The sequence below is a fragment of the Lipotes vexillifer genome, unplaced genomic scaffold (assembly GCF_000442215.2).
Source record: "Lipotes vexillifer unplaced genomic scaffold, Lipotes_vexillifer_v1.1 scaffold1181, whole genome shotgun sequence".
In the NCBI taxonomy this organism is placed as follows: Eukaryota; Metazoa; Chordata; class Mammalia; order Artiodactyla; family Lipotidae; genus Lipotes; species Lipotes vexillifer.
The window spans coordinates 1,335,069-1,348,579 of NW_006795271.1; the positions used below are offsets into that span (position 1 = coordinate 1,335,069).

The window sequence follows — 13,511 nt, forward strand, 5'->3', positions numbered from 1 at the left end:
CAGCAGGAAGAATGGTAAGAATTAGTCTTTAAACTTCTTTTTCCACATCACCTGACTCTGACCACTGCAGATTGAGCAGAAGTGTATTTTTCTAGGGATCACTGTCATTCAGGGATGTGACTGTGGGCTTCACCCAGGAGGAGTGGCAACACCTGGACCCTGCTCAGAGGACGCTGTACAGGGACGTGATGCTGGAGAACTACAGCCACCTCATCTCAGTAGGTAGGTAGCACTTATTTTCCCATGTAGACCCCCAGTATACATGTCCTTTCTTATTTACAGAAACCTGTGGAATTTTTGTAGTATATAATAATATTTAGGTTTGGGATTTACAGGCCAAGGACAATTTATCCCTTTTGGGTACCAGAAAGAATGTGTTGTCCTCTGCCCCATAACAGGATGAGATGAGCTTTTTTTTTTTTATTGTATACTCTTTGAGAACAGTGTATCAAAGACCCTGACACTCATCCAATTTGTCTCATGTCACATAATTCTCATTCACAGGGTTTTGCATCCCTAAACCGGAAGTGATCTTCAAGTTGGAGCAAGGAGAGGAGCCATGGATATTGGAAGAAGAGTCCCCCGGCCAGAGTGTCCCAGGTGAGTCTGGGAGTATGAGCCAGACGGAGTTTAGGAGGAAATCAGATCACAAAGGGGTAGTTCAGAGATTAAGGCCATTGAAATGGTCTTCAGGAATCATGTTTTAGTGGCTCTGGACCTTTGGAAGTAGCATGTTAACATGACTCAAATATCCAGTGTCATTGAATCGTACAGTATCTCCCCAGTGTCACTCTTATACACAAATGGCATCCTTTTTTTAAGGTGTAAATTACATAGAGTTAAATACACAAATGTTTAAGTGTTCAAGTAAATAAAGTTTTGTATATGCATACACCCATATAGCCATTGTCAAGGTGAACATATGGAACACTTTTTTAGCACCCCAGAAGGTTCCCTGGTGTCCTCCTCCCAGTAAATAACGTCTCCCCCATCTATTATCATAGATCAAGTTTGCCTGTTTTTCACTTCAGATAACTGTAGTCATACAGTAGGTACTATGTATATATGTGCACTATGTGTATACACACACACAATATGTAAACGTGTATATATACTGTGTGTGTGTGTGTGTGTGTGTGTGTGTGTATAGTGTCTGCCGCCTTTGGATCAGTACTGTGTCTGTGAGATATATATGTCATATACATTAGTAGTTTGTTTATTGCTTTATATTGCTGTGCAGTGTTCCATCGTGACTATCCCAGAATTTATCTGTCCATTCTATTATTGAAACTTAATAATGGGGTTATTAAGTATTAAGTTATTAAGTACTGGGGTACATATTTGAAACATACTTGTTTTAAAATATATTTGTTTTGCATTTGGGGGTATTTGAAAAATGGTGTTATATTTTTTAATTGAAGTATAGTTGATTTACAATATTACATTAGTTTCAGGTATACAACATAGTGATTCAATATTTTTGCAGATTATACTCCATTATAAGTTATTACAAGATAATGGCTATAATTCCCTGTGCTGTACAATATATCCTTGTTGCATATCTATTTTATACATAGTAGTTTGTATTTGTTAAACCAAACACCTAATTTGTCCCTCCACCCTTCAGTCTCCCTTTCAGTAACCATGTTTGTTTTCTGTATCTGTGACTCTGTTTCTGTTTTGCATATACACAGTATTTTTCTTTCTCTTTCTGGCTTATTTCACTAAGCATGATATCCTCTAGGTCCATCCACATTCCTGCAAATGACAGAATTTATTTATTTATTTTATGACTGAGTACTGTTCTGTTGTGTGTGTGTATATATATGTGTGTGTGTATATATAATTTTCTTTATCCAGTTGTCTGTCAATGGGCACCTATGTTGCTTCTGTGTCTTGGCTATTGTAAATGCTGCTGTGAACACTGGGGTGCATGTATCCTTTAAAATTAGTGTTTTCGTTTTCTCTGGATATATACCCAGGAGCATTATCTGCAAATAATGACAGACATACCTCTTCCCTTCCAATTTGGATTTTATTTTTTCTTTGTGTCTGTGATTGCTGTGGATAGGACTTCTGATACCATGTTTAAATAGAAGTGGCGAAAGTCTGCATCTTTGTCTTGTTCCTGGAAATAACAGGAAGGCTTTCAGCTTTTCACCATTGAGTATGATGTTGGCTAAGGGTTTGTCATAAATGGCCTTTATTATGTTGAGATATGCTCCCTCTATACCCACTGTGATGAGAGTTCTTATCGTGAATGAATATTGAATTTGGTCAAATGCTTTTTCTGTGTCTATTGAGATAATTATGTGATTTTTATCCTTCCTTTCATTAATGTGGTGTATCACATTGATTTGCGGATATTGATCCATCCTTGCATCCCTTGAACAAGTCTACCCACTTGATCATGGCATATGATCCTTTTTATATAATGTTGAATTCAGTTTGCTAATGTTTTATTGAGGATTTCTGTATCTATTTTCCTCACAGATATTGGTCTGTACTTGTGTCTGGTTTTGGTATCAGGGTAATTGTCACCTTGTAGACTGAATTTGGGAGTGTTCCATTCTCTTCAGTTTTTTCAAATAGTTTGAGAAGGGTAGGCATTCGTAGTTTGTTATGTGTTTGGTAGAATTCCCCTGTGAGCCACCTAGTCCTGGACCTCTGTTTGCTGGGAGTTTTATTAGAAAAACAAACTATTGTGGGTTTTGGATTTGTAGTTACCATGTGGTTCATATATGTTGACCTAGAACTGTATTTATTTTAAACTTATAGTCGTTTAAATTCAGACACATTCTAGAAGATCTACGTTCCCCCACGTTTTGGTTTTTAACATATTTTACATCTTCATGTCTATCTCTTAACTGTTTATTGTAGTTACAGTTTATTTTACAAATGCTGTCTTTTAACTTTCACAATAGCTTATTTTAGTGCTTGATCCACAGCCTTTACTATATTTTTGCCTTTTCTGGTGGGATTTTCTCCATCCTATAGTTTCTTATTTCTTGTTGTACCTTCCTCCCACTTTTTTTCACTTAAGGAAGATCCTTTAACACTTCTTATAAGGTCAGTTTAGTATTGATGACTGTTTTAGTTTTTGCTTGTCTGAGAAGTTCTATATCTATCTCTTCTTCAATTCTGAATGATAATCTTGCTGGGTGGAGTATCCTATGTTGGAAGGTTTTCCCTTTTAACACTTTAAGTATCTCATGCCACTCCCTTCTGGCCTGAAACATTTCTGCAGACAAATCAGCTGATAGCCTTATTGGGGTTTCTTATACGTGACTCTTGCTGCCTTTAGAATTCTCTTTATCTTTAATGTTTGCCATTTTAATTATGATATGTCTTGGTGTAAATCTCTTTGGGTTTCTTGTTTGGGACCCTCTGTGCTTCCCTGTACCTGAATATCTATTCTTTAGGTTCAGGGTTTTGAGCCATAATTTCATCAAATATGTTTTCTACCTGTTTTTTCTTTCTTCTTCTTCTGGTACCCCTATAATGAGAGCATTAGTATGCTTGATGTTGTCCCAGTGGTCCTTTATAAACTATCCTTTTTACGTTTGTTTTTCTTTTTGCTAATCTGATCAGGAGATTTCCATTATTCTATCTTCCAGATCACTTCTGCATCCTTCTATGTCACCTATTCTGCTCTCAATTCCTTCTAGTGTATTTTTCATTTCACTAATTGTTTTTCACCTCCAAGGTTTTTTTTTCTGTTTTCTAGTTCCTTGTTAAAATTCTTACTGTGTTCATAAATTCTTTTTACTAGTTCAGTTATCATGCTTACTACTAATGCTTTACAATCTTTAGTAAATTATATCTGTTTCATTAGTTGATTTTGTTAGGGTTTTCTTCTTGTTCTTTTGTTTGAAACAAATTCCTTTGTCTTCTCATTTTTCTTAACTTTCTCTGTCTTTGTGAAATTAGGGGAAACAGTTACCTATCCTGGTCTTGGAGTGGTGTCCATGGGTGGTTCCCTATATGGTCTGTGTGTGCCCAGTGGCTTTGGTGGGAGTATCTCCCCCCAGGGTAGTCTGGCACCTACACCTTGCTGAGGGCTAGGGCTGGAGGTGGAGGGGCTAGAAGGCAGGTGTCAGCCAGGGCTCCTCCTATGCTCAGTGGTCGACACCGCCTACCAGGGCCAGGGCCGGTGTCAAGTCTTAAGTTAGTGGAGCAGAAGCCTGGAGGGTTGGGTCAGAGCTGGTTCCGTTCCCCAGAAGGAAGCAGTGGTTGGAGCAAGAGGGACTGGCTTGTGTGCCCAGTGCGAGCCAGGGTGCACTCTGTGCTTGTCCTGGCACACAAGTCAGTGTTCTAGGACACTCCTGATCTGCTGCCCCTCCCTGCACTGGTAGCGGGCCCCCCTCATACCATTCAGGTGTAGTGTCAGGTCCAACCTAGCTCCATGCCCTGAACTGCGTAGGCTCCTCAGTAGCAACAGCCTTTGCCCTAGTGGGGAGCTGCACTGTGGAGCAAGAGGGGCTGGAGCGGGTGCTTTGTGTGGGCTGGGGCACGTGCTGGGTCAGTTGCAGGAACCAGCCCAATTTCTGCAGTCTCAGTCTGCTTCCTCTGCCTGTTCCCTGAGCAAGCAAACATGTGTGTGCACTTCAAGAGCGGAGTCCAAGTTTCTCACAGCTCCCCACACCGCAGGTCCCACTGGTCTTCATACCAGCCAAGAGGCCTTATCTTCCTGGTGTCAGATCCCAGGGCTAGGCTGCCCAATAAGGGGTTGGAACTGCTCCCCCCCCCACCCCCAGGGAGGATCTTTGACCCTCCTCTTCTGTGTCCCCTCCTAGGGGCACAGGTCCTGAACTGATTGTTTCTCTTCCCTTCCTTCCCAACTCTATGAATCTTTTTTATAGCCTTAGTTGTGTAAGAGTCTTTCTGCCAGTCTCCAGATTGTTTTCAGTGAGACCTGCTCCAAAATAGATGCTTCCTGGGGGGAGGTGAGCTAAGTGTCCTCTGCTGCTGCCATCTTGATTTCCTCTTCTGTAAGTATTCTTGTGTATGTCTTTTGGAGGACCTAAAGTCTTATTTTTGTTAGATGTAGAGCCAGAACTATACTTAGCTTTAGTAATATTTAAACTGTTTTCCAAAGTAATATTTAAACTGTTTTCCACCAGCTATGTAAGAGTTCCAGTTATATTACATCCTTCTGAGAACCTGATAGTCAGTCTAATTTTATCCATTCTAGTCATTGTGGTGTGTTACTAAGTTTTAATTTCCATTTCTCTGATGACTAATGATGTTGAGCATCTTTTCATATGTTTGTTGCTTATTTGGATATCTCCTTTAGTGAAGTGATTATTCAGGTCATTTACTTTTTTTATATTACTAGGTTGTTGGTCTCTTACTGATTTAGAAATGTTTAACAATATATTCTGGGTATGCAGTTACATCTTATCACTTTCTTAATGATACCTCTGATAAACGGAAGCTTATTAAAAAGACTGTCCTTCCTTCCACTGAATTGTGGTTTTTTGTTTTTTTTTTTTGCAATTCACCTTTTATTCCTTTTTTTTACGACTATGTAACTAGAACCCAACTTTGTGGATGAAGAGATAACCATGACAGACAGGACCCTTAGAGAATGAAGGGAGTTCAGTCAGACATCCAGAGTTAACACACTGTGTTCCCCAATGTTGGAGGTTTGCTGTAGAGCTGGGCAGTTTTAAACAGTTGATGTTTCTATGTTTGGGCAGCCTAAGAGTGCTTGTATGATAATCATATAAGATGGTGAGGTGGGCATGGGCCCCAATTACTTATTACCTCTTTTCACATGGTTGAGCTAAGTGAAACTGTTAAAAAATGTTTCTCCAGCTTTTAAAAATACAAAGAATGATTTCCAGAATTCCCCAGGAAGTAAGAACTGTTCCTTTTGAGCTGAAGAATGTATTGCGTTTTCTACTTCACTGCAGAGATACTTCCTACTCTAAAATACCATATTTTCATCCACATACAAATTGTGGAACAGAGGGGAACTGGGGCCAGGCACGGAGTATGAAGAGGAATAATTTCACATCAGGTGGGCTGAAAGCCAATAGCTGAGTTTTTTTTTAAATTTTTATTGGAGTATAGTTGATTAACAATGTTGTGTTAGTTTCAGGTATACAGCAAAGTGAATCAGTTGTAAATATATATATGTATCCATTCTTTTTCAGATTCTTCTCCCATATAGCTTATTACAGAATACTGAGTAGAGTTCCTTGTGCTGTAAGGTAGGTCCTTATTATCTACACAGTAGTGTGTATATGTCAATCCCAATCTCCTAATTTATCACTTGCCCCCATATTTCCCCTTTGGTAACCATAGGTTTGATGTCGAGATCTGTGAATCTCTTTCTGTTCTGCAAATAAGTTCATCCATTTCATTTTTAAATTAGCTTCCACATATAAGTGATATCATATGATATTTGTCTTTCTCCTTCTGACTTACTTGGCTTAGTATATGATAACCTCTAGGTCCATCCATGTTGCTGCAAATGGCATTATTTCATTCCTTTTTATGGCTAATATTCCATGGTATATATATGTACCACATTTTCTTTATCCATTCCTCTGTTGATGGATGTTTATGTTGCTTCCATCTGTTGGGTATTGTAAATAGTACTGCTATGAACGTGGCCGGGGCAGGGGGTGTGTGTGTGTGTATCTTTTTGAAATATGGTTTTCTCGAAGTATGTGCCCTGGAGTGGACTGCTGGGTCATAGGGTAGTTCTATTTTTAGTTTTTTAAGGAACCTCCATACTGTTCTCCATAGTGGCTATATCCATTTACATTCTCACCAACAGTGCAAGAGGTTTCCCTTTTCTCCACACACTCTCCAGCATTTATTGTTTCTAGATTTTTTTGATGATGGCCACTCTGACCAGTGTGAGGTGATACCTCATTGTGGTTTTTGATTTGCATTTCTCTAGTGATGTTGAGCATCCTTTCATGTGTTTGTTGGCAATCTGTATATCTTCTTTGGAGAGATGTCTATTTAGGTCTTCTGCCCATTTTTGGATTGGGTTTTTTTTTTGATAGTGAGCTGCATGAGCTGCTTGTAAATTTTGGACATTAATCCTTTGTCAGTTGCTTCGTTTGCAAATCCTTTCTCCCATTCTGAGGGTTGTCTTTTGGTCTTCTTTACAGGTTTCCTTTGCTGTGCAAAAGCTTTTAAGTTTCATTAGGTCCTGTTTATTTCTGTTATTATTTTCATTACTCTAGGAGATGTATCAAAAAAGATCTTGCTGTGATTTATGTCAGAGCATGTTCTGCCTATGTTTTCCTCTAAGAGTTTTATAGCATCCGGCCTTACATGTGAATTGCGGTTTTATCTTTGTCATCAGGTGATCATATATGTATGTTTCTGGGCTTTCTTTACTGTTCCATTGACTGATTTATCCATCTTTATGACAATACCACACTGTCTTTTATTATTATAAGTCTTGACATCTGGCAGAGTTAGCCTTCTAGGTTGGCTGTTTTCTTCAAGATTCTTGGGTATTCTACAGCCTATTAAAATGATATCTATGTTTTTAGACATTCTGGACAATTTTATACTGTTATAGGTCTTTTTATTAACAAGGTGATTCTAAAATTTAATTTCCACAAATACAGACACCTGTTAGGACGTTATTTGGGATTGCATCACTCATTTGGGGAGAACTGACATCTTGACCATGGTATATACCTCTACTTAGGTCTTTAAATTCTCAGTTGAGCAGTTTTGCTGATTTTTCTTTAAATATATTCCTAAATATTTTATACTATTTTTGCCTTTATACTAGCATTAAACAAAAAACTATAGAAAACTACAAATAGTATATAGAAGAAGTTTATGTTTGCACATTTACCTTGTATCCTGCAACCTTGCTGATGAATTCACTTTTTCTGGTGGTAGTTTTGTAGATTTGTAAAAATTTTCTATGTAAACAATTCTGTCATTTATGAATACAGACTTTTTTGCCTTTTGTACTGGCATTCCTAGCCAGCAGAGTGTTTGTTGTACAGAAGTTCTGACCTCAGGGAGATACTGTTCAGTATGTTACCATTAATTTTGACGTTAAGGATTTCTGTAAATGCCCTTTATCATTTTAAGGAAGTTCTCTTCTGTTCCTCGAGTTTTTTAAAAAAAAAACATGAGTTCAGTTTTGTCAAATGCTATCTATCTCTGTATGAGATAAATCATATGGCTTTTCCTACTTATTCTGTTAGTACTGGTGAGTAGTCTTGATTAAACCAATCTGATATTTCTGAAATACATCCTCCTTGATCAGAATGTATTCAGTTTTTATAATCAATCAGAGTTTTTCTGTGTGTATGCTGTAGCTGTCCTTTGTTGTAATCTTTCCAGGTTTGGGGTTGAAGACTGTCCTATTTTCATAAGATGAGTTGAGCATTGTTTCATGATGATTTTTCAAGATTGTGTTATTCTCTATGGTTTGCAACTGCAAAAAGCCATTTCAGTCTGAAGTTATTTTTATGGAAATTTAAAATTTCAGAGTTAAATTTTTTAACTTGATTAATATCATAAATACAATACATGTAGTTTCTGGAACAGAACAGATGGTGAAATATTATTTACTTAAAACCAAATAACAACTGTGTAGTTCCAACGTACTTTAATATCTTACTCTTACTCTTGGTGCAGTGAGACAGACAGAAGCTAGGTGTCCTACACATACACACAACGTGGGTATTGCAGGTGAAGAACACTGATAAAATGAATCTGGGCTTGCTCCTGTAGAAGGGAGAGGTAGCTGTCCCACTATTTTAAAAGGAGAAAGAAAAACCTTTGCTCCCTTGGGGAGGATCCTGAATTCTTTCTTTAACCTTTTGGTATATAAATTTCTTCAGGGGAAAAAAAAGACCACTGTCTCCAGCTTCACACCTAGGATGTCATCAGGGCTCCCAGGTTTCAGCACCTGCACTGAAATGTAAATCTCTCTAGAGTTCTACCCTTAACAATTACTCTCCCAATCTCATTCTTTGACCTTAGGTTCCAAGTTTCATTAACATTTGCTCACAAAGTCCTAACTAACTGTGCAGAAAAGTAACATTATTTTCCAGAGTCCCACAGTGCTACTCATTTTACTTCTCCATAGGTGACTTCTGGCTCGTTTTTCTACATTTGTGCTATTCCTCACTTTGTTTTAGCCTTTTAACAATGAAGGTCTGTGGTAGAAAGCTGGATAGTTTCCTCTTCAAATTCTTCTCTTAGCCTTTTGCCTGACCCAGCTGTACCCAGGTGCAGCAGGGTATACTAATATTTTGCCTACACTTTGCCTTGGTCTGCAAGGAAGAAGTCTGTGGCACATTTTGCCATCCATACAACTCTGGCCAGTCAGTTGAAGCTGATTTAAATGCCTTCCAGGCTGAGGCAGGATCATGTATCATTTCAGCTAAGTTTAGGAACAAATTCCACACCTCTTTCCAGTGGAATAACAGCACTATAGGTAAAACTCCTCACAGACTGAGGAGTCTCTTTCTTACACTACCAGGTGTTTGCACAAATACTTGAACATTTCTGATAACTATCCCTAGGTGCAAATCACACACATATTCTGATGTAGTAGCCACAAAATAACACAAAGCTGTTTTTTAAAAATTACCCTTGTGAGTGATGTCAGCATCATGGCAGTTCGAGATATTCATTTTGTCACTCCCCTTCAACCTACAAATAGTAAGACATCTGTAACTCAAGAAATCCTCTGCCCAACACACCAGGACACCAAAGAAAGAGTTCCATACATCAATACATCTACAGGTGGGTGGATGAACACAGAAGAGACAGAACCAGGGGAACAGCAAGGAGTAGATGACAGTAGATGAAAATGAGCAATTTATAGGGGATAAACAGCTGGGCTTACTCAAAGAAAAATATATTCATTCTAGATTTGTAAAATGATGGCTAAAAAAATGTTTGTCTCAGTGATACTTTACTGTCGGGCTTCCCTGGTGGCACAGTGGTTGAGAGTCCACCTGCCGATGCAGGGGACGTGGGTTTGTGCCCTGGTCCGGCAAGATCCTGCATGCCGCAGAGCGGCTGGACCTGTGAGCCATGGCCACAACAGTGAGAGGCCCGCGTACCACACACACACACAAAATTTCTATATATATATGTGTATATAGAGGGGGGGGGGTCAGTTCTCAAGGGCTTAATTTCCCAAGTATACAAACAGCTCATACAACTCAACAACAAGATAACCCAATCAAAAAATGGGCAGAAGACCTAAATAGATGTTGCTCCAAAGAACACAAATCTGATGATGGTCAATAGGCACATGAAAAGATGCTCAACTTCACTAATTATTAGAGAAACGCAAATCAAAACTACAATGAGGTACCACCTCACACTGGTCAGAGTGGCCATCATTAAAATGTCTACAAATAACAAATGCTGGAGAGGGTGTGGAGAAAATGGAACCCTCCTACACTGTCAATGGGAATGTAAATTGATACCACCACTATGGAGAAGTCTATGGAGGTTCCTCAGAAAACTAAAAATAGAATTGCCATATGATCCCACAATCCCACTCCTGGGCATATATCCAGACAAAACTCTAAGATACATGCACCCCAATGTTCACAGCAGCACTATTTACAATAGCCAAGACATGGAAGCAACCTAAATGTCCATTGACAGAGGAATGGATAATGAAGATGTGGTACATATATACAATGGAATATTACTCAGCTATAAAAAAAAGAATGAAACAATACCATTTGCAACAACATGGATGGACCTAGAGATTATCATCCTAAGTGAAATAATTCAGAAAGAGAAAGACATATACCACATTATCACTTATATGTGGAATATAAAATATAACACAAACAAACTTATATATGAAACAAACAGACTCACGGATATAGAGTACAGACTGGTGGTTGCCAAGGGGGAGGGATGGAGTGGGTGTTTGGGATTAGCAGATGTAAACTAGGATATGTAAGAGTGGATAAACAACAAGGTCTTCCTGTACAGCACAGGGAACTAGATTTAATATCCTGTAATTAACTATAATGGAAATGAATATGAAAATGTATATGTATATGTGTGTGTGTGTGTGTGTGTGTATATATATATATATATATAAAACGGAGTCACTTTTCTGTGTACCAGAAACTAACAACATTGTAAATCAACTATACTTCAATAAAGTAAATTTTAAAATATACACTGTCAGTTTTTGGACATTAAACTCAAGGATATAGAATACTGTAGATAGAGGAGTAAAAACAACCACACATAATCATAAGGTAAAGATAAAAGAAATTTCTAGGACCAGGTTTAGAATTTTATTCCTTACGGTTTTCATGGTATACAGAGATGTTGAAACATGGATATGAAAGCAGGATTGAAAACTGATACTAACTCGGGTGAAATCTGGGGGAAAGCCAGAAGGGATTGAAACAGGGTTTGATGGTCAGGAGAGGTCCACTGCTGACCAACTCTGATGTAACGAAGGGAACATACCATACCTACAATAGAGCTGTAAGTCTGAATCTGTGGCAAGAATGGCTTGTCCACTTATTGATTTGCTCTTTTGTTGCTTATTTTTATTCCTCATGAATCAGAGCTAGAAAAGAAGTACTGTTCCTTTATGAGTTAGGGCTCTTAGAATATTGATTTCTTGCTGCTGGGTAGAATGGAAAAGAGAGAGAAGACTGGACATATACACTGTTGTCATATTCTAGGCATGGAAGAGATAAGACCTAAACTGATCAACTCCCCGAAACCTAATGCTAACTATTTCCTCCCAATATCCTTGTGAACTAATCTTTCTTGTCACTCTATTTCAGAATTAATTAATAGCAGTAGAAACTATTCAAGAAAGAAGTTTGATGAGTTTAACAAAGGTAGAAAATGGTTCCATGATGACAAGCATGAAGGAATTCACTCTGAAGAGAAACCTTATGAATATAATAAAAATGGGAATGGCCTCTGTCTTAATGAAGACTCTGTTCAGCATCAAAAAATTCAAATTTTGGAGCAACCTTTTGAATACAGTGAATGTAGGAAAGCTTTCCATGAGAATTCACTCTTTGTTATACATAAGAATCCTGACACAGGACAGAACACCTGTGAATACACTGAATACAGAAAAACCTTCTGTGATATGTCATCTCTCTTTGCTCATCAGAGAACACATCCAAAAGAGAATCATTATGAATTTAATGAATGTGGAGAAAATTTCTTTGAGGAATCGATTCTCTTTGAACATAATGTTCACCCTTTGAGCCAGAAGTCAGATCTCATTCCAATTCAGAGAAGCCACTCAATTAACAATATTATTGGATATAATGAATGTGGAAACTTTTTCAATGAAAAATTAGTCTTTGGCATACAACAGAGCATACAAACAGGAGAAAAACCCTATGAATGTCATGAATGTGGAAAAACCTTCAACAAGAAGTCAGCCCACACAAGACATTGGAGAACCCACACTGGGGAAAAATCCTGTGAATGTCATGAATGTGGGAAAACTTTCTGCAAGAATTCAGACCTCATTAAACATCAGAGAATTCATACAGGGGAGAAACCTTATGAATGTCAAGAATGTGGGAAATCCTTCAGTGAAAAGTCAACCCTCACCCAACATCATAGAACACACACAGGGGAGAAACCATATGAATGTCATGAATGTGGGAAATCCTTCTCATTTAAGTCAGTCCTTACTGTACATCAGAAAACACACACAGGGGAGAAGCCCTATGAATGCTATGAATGTGGGAAGGCCTTTCTCAGAAAATCAGACCTCATTAAACATCAAAGAACTCACACAGGAGAAAAACCTTACGAATGTAATGAATGTGGGAAATCCTTCTCTGAGAAGTCAACTCTCACTAAACATTTGAGAACTCATACAGGCGAGAAGCCCTATGAATGTACTGAATGTGGAAAATTTTTCTGCTACTACTCGGGTTTCACAGAACATCAGAGGAGACATACAGGAGAGAAACCTTTTGGATGTAATGAATGTGGGAAAAACTTCCGTCAGAAATCAGCCCTAATTGTTCATCAGAGAACTCACGTAAGACAGAAACCCTATGAATGTAATGAATGCGGAAAGTCATTCTGTGTGAAGTCAAAACTCACTGCACATCATAGAACACACACAGGGGAGAAACCCTATGAATGTAATGTTTGCAGGAAATCATTCTATGTGAAGTCAAAACTTACTGTACATCAGAGAACACATTTGGGAAGAAACCCTATAAATATAATAAATGAGGGAAATCACTCTGGGTGAAGTCAAGACTTTATATAACAAAGAACACAAAGCAGGGAGAAAAATCTATTAAGATTTTGAGAACATCTTTGGTCTAAAGTCAGTTCTCGTAATACAGCAGAGAACTTACAGAGGGAAGAAAATAATATGAAGATATTCTGGACATAGGAAAATTTTCTACTGGAATTTGAACCATACAGTGTATCAGAAAGCTCAGAGTACAGAAAACCTATTGGTGAATGAATACAGGGAACCTTCTGCCCAAAGCCACACCTCACTAAACATCAGAGAAATC

The 13,511-nt window shown here is 38.2% G+C and overlaps 1 protein-coding gene across 1 annotated transcript in view; it reads left to right on the forward strand.

Annotated features, from left to right (window-relative positions):
* ZNF37A (zinc finger protein 37A) overlaps positions 1–13,237 on the forward strand; it is a 47,169-nt gene extending 33,932 nt beyond the window's left edge. Inside the window, exons 4-6 of the mRNA XM_007467583.1 lie at positions 96–222; positions 505–600; positions 11,787–13,237. Coding sequence (XP_007467645.1) covers positions 96–222; positions 505–600; positions 11,787–13,237 — 1,674 coding nt within the window. The remainder of the gene's footprint in view (positions 1–95; positions 223–504; positions 601–11,786) is intronic.
* The last annotated feature ends 274 nt before the right edge of the window (positions 13,238–13,511 follow it).